Below are 27,853 nucleotides of genomic sequence, written 5' to 3'. Positions count from 1 at the left end.
CAGCTTGTGCTGATCCGAACAGGGTGACCCATTTGGATCACGGATCGGTGACGATCCGTTGCACCCCTATTGGTTACGGCTCCATTCTCCACACTTTGACTGGACTGCTGGACCGGTCCTGACTTGGGATTCCTCCTGTTCCTCTTCCTGCCTACTCAGTTACCCCAAAAGAGAAACTTCCTTTTGCCACCATCCCAGTATCTTCTGCTCTTCCTGCTGTATGTAGTGATTTCTGGGATGTGTCCTGCAATAGTCGGACTGATGCACTCTCTAGATCATGTGGCACTCTGGATGAGGAGCCCACCTATGAATCTGAGCCAATCATTCAGTTTGCATAACCATTTACCTTTGCCTGTCCCTAAACTCCCTTGGACGCTTAGCTAGGCTAACTTGCCCGCAAGTTCCACAGTTACTATGCCCTGTGATGCGATTAAGATAGTCGCTACACCTGGCGATACTATTCAGTCGGCCTCTGCACCAGTTATGCCAGTCAAGCCCATGCCCAATGAGCTTCCTGCTTTTTCTTATTCAGGACTTTCTGTAATCTGGTCTCACCCTACTACTACTACTACTATGTTCATTCAAACCTGTCTAAGATGCTCAATCCATCCTTTGGATAGATTGCCCCATTCGGTCAGGTGGGGTTTTCAGCCTTTTTTTCTGGACTCTCTGCATTCTGCTTGTGATTCAGCTATCCAGCTTGACTCCTGTGACACATCACCTTCTAACCAACCTGGTCTCAGGGATCCACTGACCTCTGCCCAGTCTGATGATCCTGTGCTGCATGTCCAGCTCATCTTTAAGGGTCTGGGGGACCCTGCTCAGACTCCTGATTGTCGTCTTATGCCCTTACCCATTTCTAAGAAGCCTTTAGTCCTCAAGTCCTTTCATCCTCTCCCTACCTCGGTTTCAGTCTCTGAGAATAATCTAAAGTACGAGGTTAGTCAAGTTCTGGATTTCCGGCACCGTAGAGACATTCTTCAGTACCTTGTACATTGGAAAGGGTTTGGTCCTGAGGAGAGGCCTTGGATCACTGCATCTGAGATCTTTGCGCCTCGTCTGCTGAGGAGGTTTCATTTGGAGTTTACCTTTTAAGCCTGGGTCCAGGCGGGGGAGGGGGAGGCCTCGTAAGATGGGGGTACTGTCATGGTTATGCAGTAATCTTTTTTCTGTCGGCTTACCTCTCCTCGTGTTCAGACTGAGGCCAGCCACTCTCACCTGGCTGTTTTTATAACCTCTCCTCTAAGCATGACTCCACCCAGGCCCTATTGGGGAACCCTATATTAACCTGTGCACTGCAAACCAGCGGTGCTGATCAACCACTGTGTATTCATTGTGTGTTTGGTTTCCTGCTTGCCGTATGCTCTGCCTTTGTCTCTGTTTCCAACCTTAGCGTTCTCGACTATTCCTGTCTGCTCGTGACCCTGACCTTTTTGCATGTCCCCGACTATCCCTGTTTGCCTGTGACCCTGAACCTTTGGCGTGTACTCTGTTGTTCCTGTCTGCTAGTCGCCTTGACCTCTGCCTTATCCCTTACTATCCTTGTTGTCCCAGCCTGCTTATTCCTTCTCCTGTAATCTACCGTGAGCTGTGAGACCCTAGCGGTCGTGAGCTGGAGCCAGACTGCAGTGCAGTCCATCCTCACCACTAGCGCCCCTGGTGAACACCTGCTGGCTCTTGGACTCCATGCCCTGGGGAATCTATGCTCTGGCTCTCACTGGGATCTGTGTTAGTGATCCAGTAGACCTGCTCCTTGAAACCTCCCTGGTTACTATATGCAGCAGTCAGTCCTAGGGTCCACTAGCTTAGCGGGGCACTTCCGACTCCTATGCAGTGCATCTGTTACTTGGTCTCGGGTGACCTGACAAGTTTTAGTCCTATTTTGTCATCTCAATTGTTTTAGTTTTAGTGGACTAAAATAGTATTCATTTAGTTGACTAAAATGTTTTAGTCAACTAAATTAACACTGCAGGCAACATCGTTACATAGGTGAGGTTCTAAAAAGACAAGTCCAACCTATGTTTGTGATTATATGTCAGTATTACATTGTATATCTCTGTATGTTGTGGTCGTTCAGGTGCTTACCGAATCGTTTTTTTGAAACTTGCGATGCTCCCTGCTGAAACCACCACCTGTGGAAGGAAATCCACATCCTTGCCGCTCTTACAGTAAAGAACTCTCTACATCAGGGTTATGCAATTAGCAGAGCTCCAACTATTGCAAACTACAAGTCCCATCATGCCTCTGGGTATCATGCTTGTGGCTGTCAGTCTTGCTATGCCTCATGGAACTTGTAGTTCTGCAACAGCTGGAGATCCACTAATTGCATATCCCTGCTCTACACAGTTTAAGGTTAAACGTCTTTCCCGCTATTTTTAATGAGTGGCCACGTGTCTTATTAAAATCCCGTCCGTGGAAAAGTTTTATCCCTATTGTGGGGTCACCGGTATGGTATTTGTAAATTGAAATTATATCCCCCTCTCAAGCATCTCTTCTCCGGAGAGAATAAATTCAGTGCTCGTAACCTTTCTTCATAATATTCTCCAGTCCCTTTTTATTAGCTTTTTTGCCCTTCTCTACTCACTCCATTTCCAGTACATACTTCCTGAGGACTGGTGCCCAGAACTGGACGGCATACTCCCAGGTGAAGCCAGACCATAGAATGGAAGAATTCTCACTTTATCTCTTGAGTTAATCCCCTTTTTAATGCATGCCAATATTCTGTTTGCTTTGTTAGCAGCAGCTTGGCATTGCATGCATTGCATCTAATAGGACCCCCAGGTCCTTTTCCATCCTTGATTCCCCTTAGAGGTTCTCCCCCAGTGAGTAGATTGCAATCATATTTTTGCCACCCAAATGCATTATTTTACATTTTTCCACATTGAACCTCATTTGCCATGTAGTTGCCCACCCCATTCATTTATTCAGATCTTGCAAGGTTTCCACATCCTGCGGAGTAGTTATTGCTAGACGTGTGCATTCGTTTTCGTCCGAATGCAATTTCAGGTATTTTCGTTATTTTGACAAACAACGAAAGCACAGAATCCGAAAAACGAAAGATCCAACATAAATGCTTTATTTTTGCTTTCGTTTTGACACAGTTCGATACAGATAGGAGATTTGACATGACTCTGACTCTAACAATAACAATCTGTGTCTATTGAACTTGTATCATAACAGTCAATTCATTCACACAGGGGCATCACGACTTCCAGCACGACTTTGGGAGGCAACTTGGACACGACTTGAGCGCGACTTACAACACCACTTTAATGTAAAAAGGGTTCCCCTTCAAGAGCATACCATGCCCGTCGGGTCTGGTATGGATATTAAGGGGAACCTTGCGCCAAAAAAAAATGGCATGGGGGTCCCCCTCAAAATCCATACCAGGCTCTTCAGGTCTGGCATGGATTTTAAGGGGGACCCTGCGCTGAAAAAAAAATGGCATGGGGTTCCCCCTCAAAATCCATACCAGACCCTTATCCGAGCACGCAACCTGGCAGACCGCAAGAAAAGAGGGGGGACGAGAGAGTGTCCCCCCTCCTGAACCATACCAGGCCACATGCCCTCAACATTGGGAGGGTGCTTTGAGGTAGCCCCTCAAAGCACCTTGTCCCCATGTTGATGAAGACAAGGGCCTCATCCCCACAACCCTGGCTGGTGGTTGTCGGGGTCTGCGGGGGGCTTATCGGAATCTGAAAGCCCCCTTTAACAAGGGGACCCCCAGATCCCAGCCTCCCCTCCTGTGTGAAATGGTAAGGGGGTACAAGCAAGGTGCTTTTCGTTGCTAAAATCCTGTGTATAATCCCTTATCATCCCCTCCAAGAGCTTGCATACCATTGATGTTAGGCTAACTGGTCTGTAATTTTCAGGGAGGAATTTTGGCCCTTTTAAAAATATTGGTGCTACATTGGCTTTTCTCCAATCAGCTGGTACCATTCCAGTCAGTAGCCTATTAGTAAAAATTAGGAACAATGGTCTGGCAATTTACTTGCCTGAGTTCCCTAAGTCCCCTTGGGTGCAAGCCATCTGGTCCCGGGGACTTATTAATGTTAAGTTTTACAAGTCCATTTCTAATTCTGTCCACTGTTAGCCCTTCCCCCCGACTCCCTTTTGAAGACCGAGGAGGAGAATAAATTCAATACCTTTGCCATCTCCCCATCCTTTGTAACTAGATGTCCTTCCACATTCTTTATGGGGCCAATATGGTCTGTCCTCCCTTTTTTTTTATTGTTTATATACTTAAAGAATTTCTTGGGGATTTTTTTTTGCTCTCCTCTGCTGGTAAATTGGTAAACTCTATGCAACACAGATGTGAAGCAGTTCTCAGAAACATAAGGGGAATACAAATATACTGAATTTAAAAAGAGCGAACTTCCCTAAACTACGAACCTTACTAGAAGGCAAAAATTGGGATAAAATCTTAGTAACAAAACGTGGAGGAGAGACTGGTTTGCTTTAAGAGCATATTAAATAAGGGCATTAGCCAATGCATCCCATTGGGTAATACATTTAAAAGAGCAAACAAATGTCCTGGATGGCTTACATCCAATGTAAAAATGCATATAAAAGCAAAGGAGAAGGCCTTAAAAAAAAAAAATACAAGGTTGAGGGATCATCATCCAGACTTTATAAACAATGCAACAAGAAATGTAAGGGTGCAATAACGACGGCTAAGAAAGAACATGAAAGGCACATAGCGGAGGAGAGCAAAAAAAAAATCTTAAAAACAATAAATAAAATAAAAAATATTGTACAATCCAATATACCCAATTTTATACACAGTTGATCCAGAGGAAGGCAAAAAAAAAACAGCAGAGCATGCTCAAATTTGCTACAGCAGGGGAAAAAATTCCTTCCTGATCCCCCAATAGGCAATCAGATTTTCCCTGGTTCAACTTTACCTATAAATGTTAGTTTCCAGTTATATTATGTACGTTCTGGAAAGTATCCAGGCCTTCTAAAAGCAATCTACTGAGCAGGCCAGAACCACCTCTGGCGGGAGTCTATTCCACATTTTCACTGCTCTTACTGTGAAGAAACCATTCTGTATTTGAAGATGAAATCTCTTTTCCTCTAGACATAAAAAGTGCCCCCATATCTTCTGGGTAGACAGTAAAGAGAATAACTGAACACCAAGTTCACTATATGGACCCCTTATATATTTGAACATGTTGATCGTATCCCCCCTTATTCTCCTTTTCTCAAGAGAGAATACATTCAGTTCCTCTAATCTTTCCTCATAGCTGCGCTCCTTCATGCTTCTTATCAGTTTGGTTGCCCTTCTCTGCACTTTCAGAAGTTCCCCGATATCCTTTTGGAGAACTGGTGCCCAAAACTGAACTGCGTATTCCAGGTGAGGTCTTACTAATGATTTGAACAGGGGAAAAATTATCTCTCTCGAGTCCATACCTCTCTTAATACAAGAAAGGACTTTGCTCGCTTTGGAAACCACAGCTTGGCATTGCATGTTATTATTGAGCTTATGAGCTACCAAAACCCCCAATCCTTCTCCACCACGGATTCCCCCAGTTTTACAAGGGCGAGTTCAGAGGGTGGTGATAAATGTGGAGTACTCGAAATGGTCAGGGGTGGGTAGTGGTGTCCCCCAGGGTTCTGTGCTGGGACCAATCCTATTTAATTTGTTCATAAACGACCTGGAGGCTGGGGTAAACAGTTTAATCTCTGTATTTGCAGATGATACTAAGCTAAGCAGGTCAATAACTTCTCTGCAGGAAAAGCGGCAACCTTGCAAAAAGACTACATGGCAAACGAGGTTCAATCTAGAAAAATTTAAAATAAGGCATTTTAGTGGCAAAAATAGGAATGCAATCTATGGGGGGAGAACCTCTGGGGGAATCTAGGATGGAAAAGGACCTGGGGGTCCTAGTAGATGATAGGCTCAGCAATGGCATGCAATGCCAAGCTGCTGCTAACAAAGCAAACAGAATATTGGCATGAATCAAAAAGGGGATCAACTCCAGAGATAAAACGATAATTTCCCACTCTACAAGACTCTGGTCCAGCCGCACCTGGAGTATGTGGTTCAGTTCTGGGCACTAGTCCTCAGGAAGGATGTACTGGAAATGGAGCGGGTACAAAGAAGGGCCACAAAGCTGATAAAGGGTCTGGAGGATATTGGTTATGAGGAAAGGTTGCAAGCGCTGAACTTATTCTCTCTGGAGAAGAGACGCTTGAGAGGGTATATGATTTCAATATACAAATACCATATTGGTGACCCCACAATAGGGATAAAACTTTTTTTGCAAAATGGAGTTTAACAAGACTCGTGGCCACTCATTAAAATTAGAAGAAAAGAGGTTTAACCTTAAACTACGTAGAGGGTTCTTTACTGTAAGAGCGGTAAGGATGTGGAATTCCCTTCCACAGGTGGTCGTCTCAACAAGGGGCATTGATAGTTTCAAGAAACTATTAGATAAGCACCTCAACGACCGCAACATACAGGGATATACAATGAAATACTGACATATAATCACACACACACACAGGTTGGACTCTATGGACTTATGTCTTTTTAACTTCACCTACTATGTAACTATATGTTCCCAAAGATGAACATATATATATAATATAGACTTGTCTTTTTTTCAACCTCACCTACTATGTAGCTATATCGCTGAACTCCTGAAAAACAGAGAAAAGGCCAGAGGATTAATGAGAGCCATAAAAGATCTCAGAAAAAATAAAGCTATTACCAAAGTACCAAAAAAAGAAAGGGATCAGGGCTTCTACTCCCACATATTTGGGGTACAAAAATCCTCTGGAAAGGTCAGGCCAATACTCAACCTCAAACCTTTAAATCAATCCTTAATCTACAATAGATTCAGAATGGATTCCATATATTTAGTAAAGGCTTTATTACCTCCAAACACATCCCAATAGATCAGAATTATCAAAAATAGAAACAAAAAAGGAAACCATACACCTTCCATTCCAAGCTCTCCCCTTCGGCCTTCCCTCTCCACTCCGAATTTTTACAAAAATGTTGGTGGAAGCCCTGGTGCCATTGTGAGTCAGGGGTATATCCATCATAGCTTATCTAGATGACCTTCTCCTCTTTGCGAACTCTCCTGGGAAATGACTAGAGAATCTGAAATACACACAGGCATTCCTGGAAAAACTAGGTTGGTTGATAAATATAGAAAAATGCAATCCAAATCCCACTCGACAGATAATATACTTGGGTTACATACAGATAATGTCAAAATTGGGACTACTAACTTCGACAATCCCAGCAGTATAGTGGGCAGGTTTACATTTTCGGACCCTACACATTTTCCTATTGAAAGTATGGGATCACAAACGAGTCTTTAGACACACGTTCCGACACCAACATGGGTAAAAAGAGACCTGTAGTTGTGGAGGAGAGCAGAAAATTTAAACTGGACGGATGTGGACCCTACCCATCACCCAAATATTAACTGCATTATTAACTGCAGATGCAAGCGGCGTAGGGTGGGGAGCACACCTAGGCTCCCAGATAACACAAGGAACTTGGGAAAAGGAAGAGATGACGAGATCATCCAATTGGAAGGAATTGAAAGCAGTACTGTTAGCACTTCGATCCTTCCAGAGAGAGCTGAAAGGTCATCACTTGCAGATCAGGTCCAACCATTCATCAGTAATCGCCAACATAAGCAGGGGGAACAAGAAGCGGGGCCCTGTGGAAAAACAAACTCCTTGTCAGCAGTACACTTAAAAGGGGATTTAAACAAAGTGGCAGATTTCCTCAGCAGAAAGAAATTAAGAAAAGGGAATTGGGTATTAAACCAGGATGTATTCAAACAGATCATGCAAAAATGGGGAACACCTCAGGTGGACCTATTTGCCTCGAAAGAAAGCAGAAAAGTTTGAGCTTTCTTCTCCCTGAAAAGGGATGATGGAGCACTCGGATTAGATGCGCTAGCACAGAAGTGGACAAATGTTATGCCTTTCCCCTACCAGTGCTCCTACCAGCAGTGATAAGGAAATTCTGTACAGAGAACACATCACTGATTCTCATTGCGCCACACTGGCCCAGGAGACTGTGGTTCTCTGTGCTCAAATAACTTGCTGTAGAACCCCCCCTGGTTACTACCAATCCATGAAGGATCTACTTTCCCAGGGGCCAGTGTATTGTCTCCAAGTGAAAAGGTGGAACCTGGCCGTCTGGTATCTGAGGGAGCAGCTACTGAAAGCAAAAGGGCTCTCAAACCGTTTGATACACTGCTGAAAAGCAGGAACGTTGAGACTCTCACCATCTGCTAGAGTGTATGGAAATGTTTTATCAGACGTTTTTCATAGAACTCCTTCAAAACACAAAGTTCAGTTGCGGTTTTACAGTTTCTACAGAGTGGAGCAGATAAAGGACTAAGCCTTAGCACATTGAAGAATCAGGTTTCAGCACTGTCTGTATATGAGGAAATAAAGCTAGCATCCAATCCGTGGATAGTTAGACTCTTTAAATCCTTAGGCAGAGACCAGTACAGGGTACAACCTTTCCAAAATGGGACCTGTCATTAGTGCTACAAACTATGACGGCAGACCCTTTCAGACCACAGGAAAATTGCAGCTAGAAGAGGCTGATGCTTAAAGCAGTCTTCTTGGTAGCAATTACTACAGCCAAAAGGGTCTGTGAGATGGAGGCCCTATTGATCAGACCCCCCTTTTGTCAGGTTTTCCCGAATTCGTTTTTAAGATGGATCTGGGGTTTTTACTTAAAGTGGCCTCGAAATTTCACAGAGGCCAAGATATTGTCTTAACGTCAATTTGTACAAATCCTTCTAGGGAACAAGAAATCAAGTTCCATAAGTTAGCCATCAGGAGATGTGTCCTACATTATTTAGAGGTGACAAAAACCCTTAGGAAGATGGATTCCTTATTTTATGGGACCAAGAAAGGGTACAAGGCCTCAAAACGCACCTTAGTCAGATCGCTAAGAGAGGCCATTGGTCAGGCTTATACGTTGGGAGGAATGCAGATCCCAGAGGGTATCAGGGCACACTCCACGAGACCAGTGGCAGCGTCACAGGCAGAGAGAGCTGGAGCAACGTCGGAACAGATTTGTAAAGCGGTAACATGGTCCAGCTTTGCCACCTTTTGTAAGGCACTATAGAGTGAACCTTTTGGTCTGCAAAGGATCAGACATTTGGAAGCAAAGTCTTACAAGCTGTAGACCTGCCCGAAGAGTAGGTGCTCGATTAGCCTCTCAGGTGGCTGTCCTAAAAGACGATTAGGGAAAAACGAAGTTACTTACTGGTAACGTTTATTTCCCGGAGTCTTTCAGGAAAGCTGGGTACCCACCCAAATGTATAAAAAAAATTACAAGATTTCCTTACAAGAAATGTGATATAGTTGACTATGTGTATCGTATGTTCTTGCGTCTCCCCAGCAGACTGGAATTTCTCTTTAAAGAACTGAGGAGGCAGCAGGGGGGGAATTTTTATAGAAGGCTGGTGCGGTGCTTACTACAGAGGGGAGGTGTCAAGGTCTCTCAGGTAGCTGTCCTGAAAGACTTCGGGAAAGATCGTTACCAGTAAGTAACTGTTTTTTTTTTGGTTTTTTGGAATAGCCTAGTATTCCCTGGTACCGGGGTCTTGTAGCAATCTAACATTGCAGCGCCAGATGGGTGAAGAGGGGGAGACACCCTTCTCATGAATAGAAAGTGATATGGCAGCGTGGTCCGACCACGTTATGTCATAAATCTTAGAGGATGATACATTTTGTAGAGTCCATTGATCCGTTAAAAATAAGTCTATCTTTGAGTAAGAACCATGCCTATGGGAGAAGAAGGTAAAGTCTTTCTCGTTGCCATGCGTACATCTCCACGCGTCGTACAGTTTCTCCGTTTGTAGGATCTTGTTAAGGTAGGTATTGCTACTACGGGTGACATTAGAAGTGTCAAGTTGTGGATCGACAATTAGGTTGAAATCGCCACCAATAATGAGACTACCATATTGGATAGAGTGCACTTTACGGAGTAGTCTGTTCAAAAATCTGACCTGTCGGGTGTTAGGGGCATATATGGATACAATGCTGTAAGGTTTAGAGTTGATATCACCCTGTACAATGATGTAGCGATCGTTGTCGGCTGTGATGGAGTTTTTGAGGTGGAAGGAGACCGTGTCACGGAAGGCAAGGAGAACAACTCCGCTTTTTTTATTTGGAGTAGATGCCATGAACACATGTGGGTAATTCCTGTGTTCGCATTTGGGATGGTTGTCTTTTTGGAAATGGGTTTCCTGCACACACAGGATATCCGCCCTTAGTTTCTGGGCTTCGGTCCACAGCGAGTGACGTTTAACAGGGTGGTTGAGACCTCTGGCATTAATGGAAACAAATGTAAGTCATTTTTCAGGTAGGAGAAAGCTTGTAAGCGTACTTACTGTGTCCTCTGAGAATTGTCAGGGTCAACTGAGCTCCATGAGGTCGGTATAAAATGTACTGCCATGGTAGCTGGATATGCAGCAGGGCAGGAGGTGATGTTCCATAATGTGCAGGTCCGGTGCTATTAAAACATAAGGTGTAACCACAAAAGTAAACAATAACAGAAATAATAATAAAAATAGAATCGTGAAAGCGATCCAGATGCAGACAAAGCTGCATAAATGACAAATGTCAGGGGTAAGAACAAGGGAAAGATGAAGAGCCCTTGTGTCCAAGGAGAGAACTGAGTGGTTAACGGTGTATGATCATGTATTTCCATCGGTCGTATTTTTGGGGACCGGTCTGCGTGAAACTACTTGCCACTCATCTGGAATGGAGCGGAGTTGTGTAGCGGGTGGTTCCAGAGGGCTTTGTTGTGGTAGTATGCCCCATTGTCGCAAGGGTGCAATACCTTCAGCTAGAGTGGAGATTGTGTGCATGGTACCATCATGTGAGATGGACAACTTTGCTGGCTAACACCACTTGTGAGGTAGATTGTGATTGCGCAAGGCCTTCGTGATGGTCGCCAAGTTTCGGCGCAATTGAAGGGTATGCCTCGACAGGTCAGGGAGGAGGATTAGTTCTGCATATTGAGAGAGGTTGTTGCCTCGTGTACGAAACGCAGTCATAATTTGTTCCTTGATATGATAGTAATGCATTTTGAGCAAAACATCCCGAGGGGCGCCTTCAGGAAGGAATGCTGGCTTGGGGATCCTATGTATCCTATCAATGGTCAGTTCTTGAGGAGATAATGTAGGGATAATGGTGGAGAATAGCGTGTGTACATACTGCAGCAATTGGTTTGGAGGTATAGCCTCAGGGACACCTCTGATCTTAATGTTGCACCTCCTAGAGCGGTCCTCGAGGTCTGCTACCTTACTTTTTAGCCATGCTATCTCCTTACCATGGGCCTTGTGGGTCTCCACTAGAGCATTGAAAGAGGTAGTGCATTCCCCCATGCTGCGTTCCACTTGATCCACTCGGTTACCCAGGGCCAAAACTTCTCTATGGCAGTTAGTGACCTCCACAGTGAGGTCAGCTTGTATTGAGGCTTTGAGGGATAGCAACATCTCCTTAAGGACCGTATCCGAGACCGGTCGATCGGAGGTGGGGTAGGCCGCAATCGGGTCGGAGGCCGGCGTTTGTGGAGTATGGCCTATAGGAGCGGATCCGCTTACCTCCATGTCGCGATCCGCTCGGTTTACGTCCGGAGAAGAGATCCTCTGCCTTTGCTTGGCTGGGCTTCTTGTCATCGGGCTATCAGTCCCCGAGGAGGATCCGCTGAGGGAAGTAGCCCGGAGATGTTGCTGTTGTAAGGCCTTCTCCGGATGCTCAGTCTCACGCGATCTGGCGCCATTTTGTGTAGACCCGCGCGCTCCAAAGAAGTTCGGAAGTTTCCGCGGCGTCTGTGGGTTCCTCCTTATTTTTGGGCATATTTGGTGGATGCGGCGGTGTCTGTGCTACGTCTCGGATAGGTTTATGCCGGTATATGTCACCAATGGAGTTGCGAAAGGGTAGTTCTCTCCGGTGGCCGAGCGGAGCTCTCAGCTCAGGCTTACATCTTGGAGCTCGGTCGCCACGCCCCTCTACACATTATTATTTTGAACACAACTGTATGTGTTTATACATGGTGATTATATCCACCCTTAATCATAGTAAAAAATTCAGTTCAGCTAATCTTTCCCCATAGCTGAGGTCCTCCATGCCTCTTATTAATTTGGCTGTGTTTCTCTGTACTCTTTCCAGTTCTCCATTGTTTTATTTTTTTTGTGAACTGGTGCCAAAAATGAAACTGCATATTACAGATGAGGTCTTGCTAATGCTTAGTACAGGGGCAAACTTATCTCTCTCTGGAGGTTAACACTTAGAGACTTGGTGTTGATGTCAACTGGTGAGTGAAGTGTTCTTCCGAGCACCACATTCTCTTTCTGACCAATTCAACATAGAAGAGACATCATGCTTCTTCTCCTGCTTTGCAAATGAGCCACAAGGAACTCAGATGTGTTGTCCATTCTTTCTGCCCACCTACAGTGACCCTGGTTGCCTGCAGCCATTTGACTATCACCCACCAGCTGGTTGGGTTTGAAAGTAGCTGAGGTTTTGCCTTGAGTCTAGTTGCATCACTTAGGTCCTAGGCGGTCTCCTGTTAAAGGACCAATCCTCCCTGTCCCTGTTGTCCAACAGTGCAGACTTTGCAGAGCTTCAGTTGTATCCTCAATCTGAAGTGCATCACACAGATTGGAGTACTTGGGTCCAATGCTAGACATGAACCTGTCAATGATCTTCCTGCATCGGGACAAACTTCTGTCCCTTCGCTCTCTGGCCCATGTCCCTTGAGGCCAGAGAAAGACCTAAATTCTTCTTCTGTATGTGAGGGTATTGAGTCTAATGATTGCCACATTCAAGTTTTACTCCCGACTGTTGTAATTTAAAAGTTTGGCAGTGTGGGACAAACCGACTCTGTCCTTGGGCCGGCCCTTGCATCTGACCTTCAGGGTCACATGTTTTCTAGCATGGTGGATTTCAAACACAGCACTGGAGCTAGAGAAGACCTTTCCTTCACAGACATGGAAGCTCCTCAAAACAGATGCCAGCCTGTTGGGCTGGGAAGCAGTCGTGGATACCCTTTCCATGCAGGGGACATAGTTGGAGGGAGCTCATCTTCCCATCAACATTTTTGCCGTTTGTGCAATTTGATTGTACCTTTTAAGGCTGCACTCCTCTATTGCAAGGATGCCTGATGACTATCTAGTCAGGCATGATAGTCACACTAAGACTGTGGCCTACGTTATTCATCAAAAAAACACCACTCAAAGAAAAGCAGATTATCCACTTGGGTAGAACTTCCAATTTTGACCACATCCACTGTCTACATCTTGAGTGGAAAATTAACGGATTCTCGCCACACTAAATTGACCCAGGAAGACATGGCACTCAGGCTCCTGGCAGACACTCTGTGAACCTTTCCTGATCTTCTGGACCTATTGTTTGGGGTTAAAAATCTTGGTCTTGGCGTTCTGGCTGCTCATTCTCTAGTTAAGGGATTTGTTCAGGCCATGACTTTCATTTCTTCCCCTGTACACTCCCCAGTGTACCATTGGTACCTCAGTTTTTTGGTCCTGCGCTCTGCAGGAGCTTCCCTTTTTAACCTCCCTTTGAACCTGTTTGGCATTTCTTGTTACTATCTCCTCTACAAGAATCCTGTAAGGAGCATTTCTTTAAGTGTTACACAAGGACAAAGTTATCTTTAAACTCTGTCCTCCATCTCCTGAGGGTCACTGCTTTCCACCTTTACTAGAACATTGTTCTTCCCTTTTATTGTCCTACTCTGAAACAACCTAGGGAAATTTCTCTCCAATGTCTGAACCTGATTTGCACTGTGAGGGTTTACCTCTCAGCTCTGCATCCTTTAAATAATAGAATAGATTACCTCTTTGTGCTCCCTGAAGGTTACTTCAGGAGTCTCGCTGTCTTACTCCACCACTGCTAGGTAGATCAGGCAGGTTATTATAACCTACAGTATGAAGGATGGAGTTTCTCCATTCCCTGTTACAACACAGTGTACAAGAGATGTTGGTGTCCATGGGCTTTGGACATAAGGTGCTACAAGCTGCTCTGAGTCTGACAAGCATTCTTGACCTGTTTATTTTTTGTAGTGTTGTTGACATTTATTTGATGGGTTGCCCACCCCTCAGTTGGACTGCTTTTGGACATCCCAGTTGTAAGGATTAAAGAGCCTGTGTTATGTACTGTACAACTAGGAATATAGGATTTTTGACCTACCAATAAAATGTTTCTTGGAGTATAGTACAGAGCACAGGTCCCTCCCCTATGTTATGATCTCCCTGTTATAAAACCAAAGTTAGCTGGAAATGGGAGGGGTTATGTAAGGAATGCCCCTGCAGTCTTTTTTATTTTTGCTAGTGTGCAGTCACCTGAAGGTAGCTGCAGAAAACGATTGTGTTGATTAATAACCTGTGCCGTATACTGTACTCCAGAAAACTGATTTTACTGGCAAGTCGGAGCCTTTCATATAATTTAAACTTGTGAAACTAAGAACATTTCTTGTTTCTGTGAGAAACTCTGAAGGTTTCTTGTGTCTATACAGTTTTACATTCTGCATGCTCAGAATTGCTTGGCTCTTCAATGTACTTTTACCCCTTTTAGCTTGCTTTTATAGAAGGACACCACCTGCTTCTTGTCAGATGTACTGGATGCGTCTTGCACAAGTTTTCCTTTCACATATCCTCATGGCTCATTTAGCACAAGCACTCTTTGCTTTCTTTCCTATTGCTGCACTCGGTAAGAGAAGACCCTTTAAAAGTGTGGTCAGTGGGAGAAGAGCCCCTTTATGCTGGTGGTCAGCAAGGGAAGCTTGCACACAAGGACAAGAGACCATTTACTGGTATCAATAGTTGCGTACCTGAGAGACGAGAAGAAAGGTTTCACTGGTTCTACATGGCTGGCTCTATTGAGTAACTATGCCAAAACTGTACAACCTCCACCAGGCAGGAAATCAATCTAAATAAAACCCTAGCAACCTGTGGTGATTGAACAAAGGGGTGGTGTCCAGTGGGTCTATAAAGTAGGATTTTCCCGCATCCCTATTAAATAGACAGTAAGAAAAAGAATGTTCCTCTTAGATGGGACTTTAAGTGGGGAAAAAAGCTACTTGGGGTATGAATGCGTATATGAGTTTTATTTAGGATAAACCGTATAAGAAAATTACCGTAGAAAATACAATTGTGAAATATACATTAGTATGAAAAAGGAAGCAAAAAATATATAGACGAATAAAAAAAAACATGGGATGCAGTATACATGAACTAAAATGCAATACAATATGAGACGAGCACAATCATGGACTTCACAACACATGTGAACTACATGTACGAGAACAAAGGGAGCCGACGCGTTTCGAGTAATCACTTCTTCAGGGGTACTGATTGGAAACAGCACGATATGAATGTGTCTACAAATAAGGGAATTCTTCATGAACGTTTAATGAAGGATTATGCAAACATCAAAGAATATATAAACCAACAAAAACAGGAGAAAGGTGCATTTATATTATGAACACAGTATATGATAACAACAAGGGTATAGGCGTCAGTGCTGACCATAAAGTATTGCCGGGAAGCATCGTAGTTTGGCCACCCCCCCACTCCTCTATATTAAATGGCGTCTGTTGCCAGTACCTCAGCATCCAGGCATGCTGAGCGGTCATCTCTCCACCTTCTGCCACACTCTATCCTCGATCACCAGAGGTAAACCTTCAATCCTTGCTGCTTCTTTGCCCCCCCCCCCCCCTTCTCTGTTTGTTTTCCTTCCCACCACTAAGGGATTCCCACCTCATCAGAGGAGTAATTTTTTATATTTTAATTTATATTTATATTCATTTTCATTCATTATTATTTTTATTTATATTTATTTTAATTATTATAATTATGTGTTATTTTTTGTTTATTTTTTCTTCCCTCTCTTATGATCTGTGGCCCCTCCACTTACATCCACTTTTATGGTTTATCACCCAGCAGCCCATCTATCTCCTTTTTGGGCCCAGGGGAGCCATTACCATTTGGTTGGGGCAATTTCATCATACATTACCCCAGGTATGTATCCTGCTACACAGCACATGGAGGGCCGTTGTCTTATCTTTTGAAACCCCAGTCTTCCTCTCCTCCTTTTCTTTTTTCCCTTGGGGCACAGAGGCCAACTCTGACGTACTGTTACCCCTTTTTGCTGTGTGGTTTTCTCTGGGCGCCCCCCCCCCGGGGATTCCTTGGGCTTGGATGCAGAGGGGTTTTCCCGTCCCCCGTACCGGTGTAGCAGTCTCTGGGATCAACAGCACCTAGCTGCCCCGGATGGTTTCTCATCATTTTCATTGTTTTTAATGCAATATTCATACGAATGCAGCAAACTACGATGCTTCCTGGCAATACTTTATGGCACTGTCATATACTGTGTTCATAATATATATGCACCTTTCTCCTGTTTTTGTTGGTTTATATATTCTTTGATGTTTGCATAATCCTTCATTAAATGTTCATGAAGTATTCCCTTATTTGTAGACATATTTATATCATGCTGTTTCCAATCAGTACCCCTAAAGAAGAGTGATTGCTCGAAACGCGTGGGCTCCCTTTGTTCTCGTACATGTAGTTCACATGTGTTGTGAAGTCCATGATTGTGATTATCTCATATTGTATTGCATTCTAGTTCATGTATACTGCATCCCATGTTTTTGTTTTTTGTCTATATATTTTTTGATTGCTTTTTCATACTAACGTATATTTCACATTTGTATTTTCTACGGTAATTTTCTTATACAGTTTATCCTAAATAAAACTCATATACGCATTCATACCCCAAGTAGCTTTTTTCCCAGTTAAAGTCCCATCTAAGAGGAACATTCTTTTCCTTACTAGCAACCTGTGGTGGAACCCTAGGACTCCATAGAACCCTTGTGGAAAGTGGCTAGTTGAATGCATTATAAATGACTCAAAGGAACTATCCATCTCAAACCTATTAATTTACCACACAACGACCCAGAACGCTTTAAAGTGATTGTAAAGGCTCGTTTTTTTTCCCTTTTTAAAAATGACAAACATGTCATACTTGCATGCTCTGTTGCAGTGTATTTGCACAGAGCAGCCCACAGATCCTCCTCTGGTCCCTCTTCGGTGCTCCTGGCCCCTCCCCTCCTGTTCAATGCCCCCAAAATAAGCAGCTTGCTATGGGGGGCGCCTGAGCTCAGTCACAGCTCCCTGTGTCCATTCAGGCACAGAACCCAGACCCAGCCCTACCCCTCTCTCCCCTGATTGGCTAGCTGACTTTGACAGCAGCGGGAGCCAGTGGCACCGTTGCAGTGTCTCAGCCAGTCAGGAAGGAGAATCTGGATGGCTGAGACACTCGTGGACAGAGATGGACCTCAGGTAAGTGTTAGGGGGCCTGAGGGGGGGGGGGGGGGGGCTGCTGCACATAGGTTTTTTTATCCTAATGCATATAATGCAAAAAACCTTCTGCCTTTACAACCCTTTTACATTTTAAATTGTATGAATGCAAGAAATCAGGAGCTCTTAGCATACCTGTTAAGTCAAAAATGCTTTTATAATGGAATACCCATTCTGGCTATAATGCCAAACTGTTTTTATTTTGATTTTCCTTATCAGTGTGATTAGTATTTGTATCTACTCTTTGCAATGTGGAACAGAATCACAGCTCTAATCTGTAAAGGATGGTAAAGTGAAAATAATGCTAGATTTGCAAGCTGATCTTAACGTACAATACATTGCTGTCCTACAATAAGTAAGAGGCTCCTAACATCCCTCAACAAAATATCTGTAAACACATGCTTGGCAAATTTTAGATTTATAAAAATGTCCACCTCTATAATCCTCACCAGTTTTTAAAAAAAAAAAAAAAAAAAAATAGTTTATTCAAAAAATATAACCATTGTACACAAATGGATATAAACCATGTGATAACTTGGTACAAAATACAGGTATCCTCCAACAGATGCATAGAAGAATCAAAACAGAGGAATGGAAAGGTGGTGATAGTAAACACAGTTCTGAAAGACTCTGTTTATGTACCACCCCATTTCGCCCCATGCACCCCAAATGGAAACCAGGGGTGCGACCAGAGACTATAGGGAGAGGGCTAGGCTGCTCTCTTAAACGAGACCTAAAACCCCATGGGAGCCATATCAATAAAGAAAGCCTGGTAGTAACAATAGTGATATAAGATGATCAAATGGAGATTATCAAGGAGGGTATGAAAGAGCCCCCCCCTATTTTCAAATGGGTCAGTGCATTTAACTGGAAAAGCCGTTTTGGAGTATTTGCTTACTCCAGAATATGTAGTAGATTGATTCCACCAGTTTGTTTTTATCTGCAATACTATCAAATATTTTGTGGCTGTGCCTAATACTTTTCAATGTCCTCCCCTTCTACTTTGTGGCACAACACCCGTGCCAAATTCAAAATAAAATACAGACAATTCGTATCTTACAAATTCAAAATAAAATCCCAGCAGTAGGTATCTTACGAAAAAGTGGAGCTAATAAATACCAACTTTCTTTTCGTGTACAGGGCATATTTTGTGAAAGTGTCTTGCATATGTTTTAAATGGGGAGCAGCATCCGTCAAATTCAAGTATAAGTTCTAGACCAGTATGTGAATTTGGTGTATGCTGCCCCCCTTTTAGAATGCATGCAAGACATTTGCAGAATATGTCCCAGCCAGTCTTTATGAATTCCAAGGATTATGTGTTGTGTAGCACATTTTTAAATATTCAACAACGTGGAAGGCACTGCATGTTGTAGTCACGCCTAAACCTCGTAAGGCAGAATATTTTTTTTTAATTGTATGAAAATTGCAGAGAACTGCCATCAAAAGACACTAGTATAGTCTCCGTACACATTTTAAAAGGAACCTGTCACATCAGAAATATGAGAGCTGCTACCTGCTTAATGAATCGGTGACAACAAGCATATACTGCTAGGTATCAATATGTGTACTTGCTTGCTGCAGGGTGGTGACTCTATGTAGTAAAGCAAAGATTGCCATACCAGCCATGGAGCATACACTACATAAAAAAAAATCAAGAATTTTACAGTGGCCATATTTATGTCCTGAAATATCCCTGTTAGGATGCGCATAGAGATGTGAATTGTCAGAAGGTGAATTTTTGCTGTTTTAGAATCTGAAATCACCACAAAATAGGAATTGTATGCTTAAAACTGAAGTTTTATCAAAAAATGTTTAATTTGCCACGATCATATACCTTACCTGTAATGAAGTATGTCCCACATCTGTGATCCTCTAGAGTCATCTAAGTTGCAGCAAAAAAGAATTTGCTAGGGATCCACCTTCTCCCTTTTCCCCTGCTTCCTCCATTGAGAAAAACCTGTGCATTGATTGCACTGCATGAAACCCCATCTCTGAATGGTGGACAGAATATTGTCGCTCATCAGACTCTCCCCCTTTCACAGATCGTGTTAGCTGCATCGTAATCAATGAATGGGTTAACAGGAAGAAGAGGACCTGTTCTCACTACACAGGTTTCTACAGGATCCATCTGCTTTTTTTTTATATATACTACAGTTTTAATAGAATCCTAAATAAATATAAAATTTTCTAAAAAATAAAGCTTTTGTTTTTTTTGTCAGGTTATAGTAGAACAATATGCGCAGTCCCATCCAAATGGATTCCAGGTTATGTATAACAAGCTTCTGGAGTTTGTTCCTCATCATTGTCGCCTTCTGCGGGAGGTCACAGGTGGAGCCATTTCGAGGTAAATTTTTAAGTGAATTTCTGGAACAAATGCATTTGGAATATTTGAATAAATCCTAAAGTGGAACTAAAGGAAAGCGGTACCAAAAATGCTATTTAATTCATTTTTTGTTTTCAAAGCAAACTCCCCCATCCATGCTTTATTTTGCTGAGAAATCACTTTGAAAAACACCCCCCTAGCATTTCTGACCATGGCCATCTTGAGTAAGGATAGATGATTAATATAGCATTCACTTACTGGGATCCATCTGCCCTTAGCTCAGACATGCAGACAGGAAGGTGTGCTTAGCTGGGAAAACCCCTCCTGAAGAATCCTCATCATTTGCCTAGCCCTGGAAACCAGGAAGTAACTGAAGACAAAAAAAAGTTAAAACAGATAAATATGTTCAATGATGCCTCTCAATTTTATGTCTTTGTAGTAGCCCCTCCCAAGCTGTGGCTGTTTTAGTCTGCAACATCTGTGGTTTTCCTGATGCTATTACCTCTGTCCAGTGCCAGCTGCCACCAGTCTGAACGCAACCAAGTGCGAGACCCACTACCTCCTCTGGTCCTCTTCCCCTTCCTCTGCTGTTTTCCCCCTTTTCTCCCCCCTCTTCTACCTCCTTTCATATTACTCTTTCGGTTAGACCAATTTGCCCAGCTTAGCTGGTATCATTTAAATTTTCCGTTATGGAGCTCTTCAGTTTGTACCCTCCCACCTACCTGAGTTTGTACCATGTGTTTCTATTTTTGCTGCTTTGACGTTACTAAGCAGATCTGTATGGTGTCTCCTTCTCAGCTGTACATATAATGGCGTTGTGGTTGTAACTTCATATCTTTTATATTTTGAAATTCAATAAACACATTTTTTTTAAAGTAAGTAAATATATACTTTCCTATCTATTTACTAATGCTAGCAGCATAAGGATTAAAAATGGCAACTGTTTATTGAGAAAGTGAAGTTACACTTCAAATTAATTGTGTTTATTTGTAGTCTGTGCGTAAAAGCAATGTACTTTTTTGAATAGTTATAGCCTGTTTTTAAAGATTTAGGGCTTGTTCACACCATGTGCGGTGGACCAGTGCTGTGGATTATTTAACTTGGGTAACGTATTTAAAGTGAACCTGTGCCCAGATCGCTCAAAATAAATTACAGTATCTCAAGTGAGTACACCCGTCACATTTTTGTAAATATTTTCTTTCCATGTGACAGCATTGAAGAAATGAGGCTTTGCTACAATGTAAAGTAGTGTGTACAGCTTGTATAACAGTGTAAATTTGCTGTCTCCTCAAAGTAACTCAGCACACAGCCATTAATGTCTAAACCGCTGGCAACAAAAGTGAGTACACCCTTAAGTGAAAATGTCCAAACTGGGCCTAATTAGCCATTTACCCTCCTCGGTGTCATGTGACTTGTTAATGTTACAAGGTCTCAGGTGTGAATGGGCAACAGGTGTGTTAAATTTGGTCTTATCGCTCTCTCTTACTAGTTCCTGGACGTTCAACATGGCACTTCATGGAAAACAACTCTCTGAGGATCTGAAAAAAAGAAAAGGTGGCCAGACCCTGAAACTGAGCTGCAGCACGGTGGCCAAGACCATACAGTGGTTTAACAGGACAGGTTCCACTCAGAACAGTGCACATGCTCAGCGACATATCCAGAGGTTGTCTTTGGGAAATAGACGCATGCGTGCTGCCAGCATTACTGCAGAGGTTGAAGGGGTAGGGTCAGCCTATCAGTGCACAGACCAATACGCCGCACACTGCATCAAATTGGTCTGCATTACTGTCGTCCAGGAAGGAAGCCTCTTCTGATGCACAAGAAAGCCCGCTAACAGTTTGCTGAAGACAAGCAGACTAAGGACATGGCTTACTTGAACCTGATGAGACCAAGATAAACGTATTTGGTTCAGATGGTGTCAAGTGTGTATGGCGGCAACCAGGTGGGAAGTACAAAGACAAGTATGCCTTGCCAAACATGGTGGCCGGAGTGTCATGGTCTGGGCTGCATGAGTGCTGCCGGCGCTGGGGCGCTACAGTTCATTGAAGGGACTATGAATGCCAACATGTACTGTGACATACTGAAGCAGAGCATGATTCCCTCCCTTCAGTGACTGAGCCACAAGGCATTATTCCAAAATAACGACCCCAAACACACCTCCAAGTCGACCACTGCCTTGCTAAAGAAGCCAAGGTTAAAGGTGATGGACTGGCCAAGCATGTCTCCAGACCTAAACCCTATTGAGCATCTGTGGGGCATTCTCAAACAGAAGATGGAGGAGCGCAAGGTCTCTAACATCCACCAGCTCCGTGATGTTGTCCTGGAGGAGTGGAAGAGGACTCCAGTGGCAACCTCTGGTAAACTCCATGCCCAAGAGGGTTAAGGCAGTGCTGGAAAATAATGATGGTCACACAAAATATTGACACTTTGGGCCCTATTTGGACATTTTCACTTAGGGTTGTACTCACTTTTTTTGTCAGCGGTTTAGACATTAATGGCTGTGTGTTATTTTGAGGGGACAGCTGTACACTCACTACTTTTCATTGTAGCAAAGTGTAATTTCTTCAGTGTTGTCTCTTGAAAAGATATAATAATTTACAAAAATGTGAGGGGTGTACTCGCGTTTGTGAGATACTGTATGTACATATCTTAATTGTACTGTACAGCAGTGGTCATCAACCCTGTCCTCAGGGCCCACTAACAGGCCAGGTTTGCAAGATAACTGAAATACATCACAGGTGATATAATTTGCTGCTCAGTTATTGCAGTATTCTAGTCTGCATCTTCCCAAGGTAATACATAAAACCTGGCCTGTTAGTGGGCCCTGAGGACAGGGTTGATGACCATTGCTGTACAGGACAAAGCCTTGGATATTCATAGATCTTGTGATCAGGGTTGTTAAATCAACTCTTCAAACAATCCTTGTATTCAAATTCGACAATAGAAGCAGTGCATCTGGACTGGTGCATCCTCAGTATAACCTTGGGGGTCGTCCCTGACCTAAAACTTTGCTTCGAGCGCTGGATCCTGCTTAGGTGCTCATCTCGGCACTAAGTGCAAGATGAGTAGTTTCCCACAGGGTTCTATCCAGGTCCAAGGATGTGGTTCATTACTGTATAATAGTATAGTATATATTATGCCCACTGTTATGAGTGAAGTTTGGACCCTGATTAGAGACCGAGGACATGGCCAAATAAGACCGATTTACCCGGTAATAGATCAATACTCTAGACTTACTGTTTTGGAAACCTGTAAATAGTATTTTTTCTAGTTTAAAACCAGGCTAAGGAAACTGTGAATTGTGTTTTAAAATGTATTCACTTGTACAATGTGAAATTATTCTATCTTTTAAAAAGGCATTTAATGGTGTAGCTAGCATGAGCAGACAAGATCTTCTATTTCCCCCAAAAAAACAAAAAATTCAAAATGGATGATAACACTAGAATCATTACTACCTATTCCAATCAACATGTTAAGATTAAAATGACCCTTAACAAATACTGGCATTTAACCCCTTCCCGCTGAGCGCACGCAGATGTGCGTACTCTGCTTTCGGGGGTTATACCGGGATGATGCCCGCAGCTGCAGGCATCATCCTGGTACCGTTGTTTAGAGCGGGCAATCAGCTTTCCGAGGATAACAACCGATGCGGCTAAAAGCCGCTCAGTTGTTATCCCGGAGGAGCGGGAGGGGGATGTCCCCCCTCCCGCCGATCTTCCCGGGCCTCCCGGTAGCACCGGAGAGCCGATCGACGATCCGGCTCTTCCGGCGGTTAGTGACAGAGTGGATCAAAGCCGGAAACTGCTTTGTTCCAGTCTCCTTGATGTAATTACGGAAGCGACGTCACAACGTCACTTCCTGTTTACTCGGCTACCAATGGCGCTGGATTTTTAAAAATTTACAGTCTTCAGATACACCGTTTTCAGTGATCTGAATACTTTGAAGTGCAAAGGAGAGATTGTGGAGGTCTTTTAGACCCCCGGTCCCGCCATAAAGAGTACCTTTCACTACCTATTACTGTCACAACAATGTTTGCATTCCTTGTGACAGCAGTAAAAGTGCAAAAAAAAAATTTCAAAAACACAATTTAATAATATAAAAAGAAATAAAATGGATAAAAAAAAATTGCAAACTGCCCCTGTCACCGCGAGCTCGCGCAGCAAAGAAAACCCATACGGAAGTCGCGCCCGCATATGTAAACGGTGTTCAAATCACACATGTGAGGTATCGCAGTGATCGTCAGCACTAGCACTAGACTTCCTCTGTAACTCTAACCTGGTAACTGTAAAAAAAAAAAATTAAAACGTTGCCTGTGGAGGTGTTTTTTTTTTTTTTTTTAATCTTTATTTAAATTTTTTCCATACAAAAAGTATAAAACATAGTATACATATACATATGCATCCTACTACCCCCCCCCCCCCCCCCCCCCCCTATAGCCCTACTACCTCTTCATATTTCTTCGTTGATTTAAACAGTTTCCATTGCTTCCATTTCTTTCGAAATTTCTTTTCCCCGCTCTCCTCATCCTCTTCCCATCCCTCCATTCTATACATGTCCTCTACTTTACCTATCCATTCCCTCAATTTTGGGGCTTCCGCCTGTCTCCAGTTTTTTGGTATCAAGCTCTTTGTTACGTTTATTAGGTTTCCTATGAGGCCTTCTTTGTACTTTTGAGTTGGGGTGTCTGTACCGTGGAAAAGACATGTCCATGGGTTTTCTAGTACCTGAGTTCCTGTTATTATTTTTATTAAAGTTAATGTTTCTCTCCAGTAATTTCTAATTTTTGGGCATTCCCACCAGATATGTGCCGCAGTCCCTTGCTGTCCACACCCTCTCCAGCACCTCCCGAGTTGCTCTTCCTGATATCTCCTCATCTTGTCTGGTGTCCTATACCATCTAGCAAGGCTTTTATAATTCATTTCTATTGTATTAAGATTTTTCGATGTCCCGTGTGTTAAGTGTAAGATTTTTTCTAAATTCTGTTTCTCCCCTCGTGGCCCTATTTCTTCTTCCCACTTTTTTATATATATAGGTACCTCCGTCTCGTCCACTTCTCCCAGCATCTTGTATATCTGTGAGATATTTACTCTTATTATTTTCCCCTCACATATCCGCTCTAAGGCGTTAAGGTCTGTTCCACTTCTCAGTGGTTGTGGCAATGATGAGACAAAATGTCTGAGCTGGAGGTACCTCCATCCGTCTATATCCATGTACTCCTGTAGTGTTTCTAACGTGTTTATTTTACCCGCATTTATTATGTGTCTCAATTGAATATCTTCTCTTCTAATCCAGTGTCCTCCCATAGTGCTCTTCCCCGGTGGAAATAAATTATTTTCTTTTAATGCCATTAGTGGAGAGTTGTATTTCCACTTGTTATGCTTATGAATTCCATCCCATATTCTAAAAACGTTTTTTGTGAGTGCAAGTGTTGTTGGTCCGAGTGATCTGTGTTTTGGGGGTATCCAAATTTCCTTTCCTAATCGTGTCTCTGCAGCGCTGTGTTCTATTGCCACCCATCTTTTTTCATTATCTAATTTTGTCCACTCCACCACCCGTGTTAATACTATAGATTCGTAATATTTCTTAAAATCCGGTACTTTTAGGCCTCCCCTCTCTTTTCCCAGTTGTAATACCTTTAAGGCTATTCTAGGCTTCTTATTTTTCCAGATGAGCTTGGTTATTAGACGTTTAATAGTATTAAAGTAGACTGGGGGAATATATATCGGTAACATCTGTAACTTATATAATATTTTTGGTTGTATGATCATCTTAAGGGCATTTATCCGGCCAAACCAGGACAATGGTTTCGTCATTATTTTTTTTGTGTCTTCTCTTACTTCGTTGTGGAGGTGTTTTAAGTACCAAAGTTTGTCGCCATTTCACGAGTGCGTGCAGTTATAAAACGTGACATGCTTGGGATCTATTTACTCGGCGTAACATCATCTTTCACATTATACAAAATAATTGGGATAACTATACTGTTTTTTTTTTTTTTAGTCCATGAAAGTGTCCCTTTTCAAAATAAAAAAAAATTGCATTTAAAACACCGCTGCACAAATACCATGTGACATAAAATATTGCAATAATCGCCATTTTATTCTCTAGATTCTCTGAAAAAAAAAAAAAAATATATATATATATATATATATAATGTTTGTGGGTTCTAAGTAATTTTCTAGCAAAAAATAGTGATTTTAACTTGTAAACACCAAATGTCAGAAATAGGCTTAGTCATGAAAGGGTTAATAATATCAGACCCCAATATATGTCCCTTTGGTGACATGTAGACTAGCAACATCTGTGGGTGACATCCTAGTCCAAAGTGAGTTCCAAGGTAACAGGCCTGGTGATCCATGCTCGCTGGTTTGCGATAGTACAAAGGGGCTACCTCTGCAGGGGGAGGCAGGCTTTTCCACTTAGTGTCGCTGCTTTCTAATGAGCTATAAAACCTTTTAAACCTTTTTTTTTTTTTTTTTTTTTTTTTTTTTTTTTATGCACTTAGAATGTATGTTGCTAATTTAAGCTGAAAGATTAGTTGGGCTTTAAAATAAGTGTTTTTTTTTCTTTGTTTTTCTTTTTATACTCATACTTGCCTAGATGGATGCAGCATCGCCCCCCCCTGCCGACTCTAAGGCAGAGAACTGAGAAATGAAATGCCACTGATCGTTTGGTTCTCAGAGCTCCCAGAGTAGAGAGCTGGTGATGCTCACTGGAGCACTGGGCTGTGGAGGGGATGGGAGCGGCCGGCTCAGGCTCTCAACGGCTCACGGAGAGGCTGAGCTGGGTGCCACTCCAGGAACGTGGGTGGATCCCAATCATATGGTCGTGATCTTTCCTAAGCCTGGACGGGATCTTTAATGTCAGCCAAGAGCAGGCTTCAGCCCCACTCTCTGCTGATAATGGGTCACAGGAGTGCAGAACGTATTACACTCCTGTGATCCACAGGAGAAGTACAGCCAAATGTGCTTTGGCTCATTTAAGCCTCCGCCCTTTATGGTGGTAAGTCTTGTCATACAGTTTTATGATAATGAATCAAGCAGGGACAGACTGTAATTAAACGAAAAATATTTGGCTTTAGTTAGACGTTTTGTGTTTTCTCTTTACAGGCATTTAGAATATGTACCAGAATGTGTGAAATTTTACAAACCGATCATAATAAATATTCTGTTTTGTAGTGGAAAGGCTGATATGGTACCAGGATATGACTTCTTAGTCAATTCTGTCTGGCCAGAAATTGCACGTGGATTAGAGGAAAAGCTGCCATCCCTATTTAACCCAGGAAATCCTGACATATTCCATCAGGTATTTTTACTTGCTTACAACTGTTTATATCTAAAGCTTTAAAGGGGTTGTAAAGTAATTATTTTTATTTTTTTTAAATAACAAACCTGTTATATTTACCTCCACTGTGCAGCTCGTTTTCGAGTGCCCCCGAACCTGCTCTTCTGGGGTCCCTCAGCGGCTGTCTCTGCTTCCTCCCGCAAGCACTTCTCATGTTCATGCGAGCTCCCTTGCATGGTGAGAAGCACTTGCGGGTGCGCTCCCGTGATACAGCCGGCGGCTATAGCCGCTCGCTGTATCACTTGGCGCGCCGCGTTATTAAATGTGATTGACAGCAGCGCGAGCCAATAGCTGCGCGGTTTTCAATCCATCCACTCCGGCAGCCAGGCTGAACGGTGAAGAGGACGTCAGGGGCGAGCGCGGGACTTTCGAGGGGTCAGGTAAGTAAAACAGGGGGACTGTGGCTGCCGGCACTGTGAGATGTTTTTTCACCTTAATGCATAGAATGCATTAAGGTGAAAAAATATTTACCTTTACAACCCCTTTAAAACCTACATATGTGAAGAATTTGAAAAAAAAATACAGGAGTTGGCACAAACAAGTATATGTTGTATGTTTTGAGGGAAACCTTTATTTTTTGCTAATTTGTGAGCAACATAAAGTACATTAACCACTTCATTAGGGGTGCAATGGATCGACACCGATCCATGATCCGAACGGGTCACCGCGGTCTCAGCCTTAGGAAAGGCCACAGCTTCGGCCTAGTTCCGGAACGGCGGCCATCTTGGGACACCCGTCGGCGTTTACAATGTGATCGCTTCGTCAAATGACAGAGCGATCACCTGTAAACAGACCGGCATCATGATGACGC

At 43.0% G+C, this 27,853-nt stretch overlaps 1 protein-coding gene across 3 annotated transcripts in view; it reads left to right on the top strand.

Annotated features, from left to right (window-relative positions):
- The window catches only part of COG2 (component of oligomeric golgi complex 2), a 442,013-nt gene that overhangs the window by 218,402 nt on the left and 195,758 nt on the right, over positions 1-27,853 (top strand). For all 3 annotated transcript variants that reach the window (XM_077486570.1, XM_077486569.1, XM_077486571.1), the window contains 2 exons: positions 19,598-19,722; positions 26,877-27,003. In XM_077486570.1, coding sequence (XP_077342696.1) covers positions 19,598-19,722; positions 26,877-27,003 — 252 coding nt within the window. The remainder of the gene's footprint in view (positions 1-19,597; positions 19,723-26,876; positions 27,004-27,853) is intronic.

Source organism: Lithobates pipiens, unplaced genomic scaffold, assembly GCF_037356315.1.
Source record: "Lithobates pipiens isolate NorthernLeopardFrog02 unplaced genomic scaffold, aLitPip1_a1.2 Scaffold_18, whole genome shotgun sequence".
In the NCBI taxonomy this organism is placed as follows: domain Eukaryota; kingdom Metazoa; phylum Chordata; class Amphibia; order Anura; family Ranidae; genus Lithobates; species Lithobates pipiens.
Note: the sequence above shows the minus strand (reverse complement) of the source record. Positions and strands in the feature narration are given on the sequence as shown.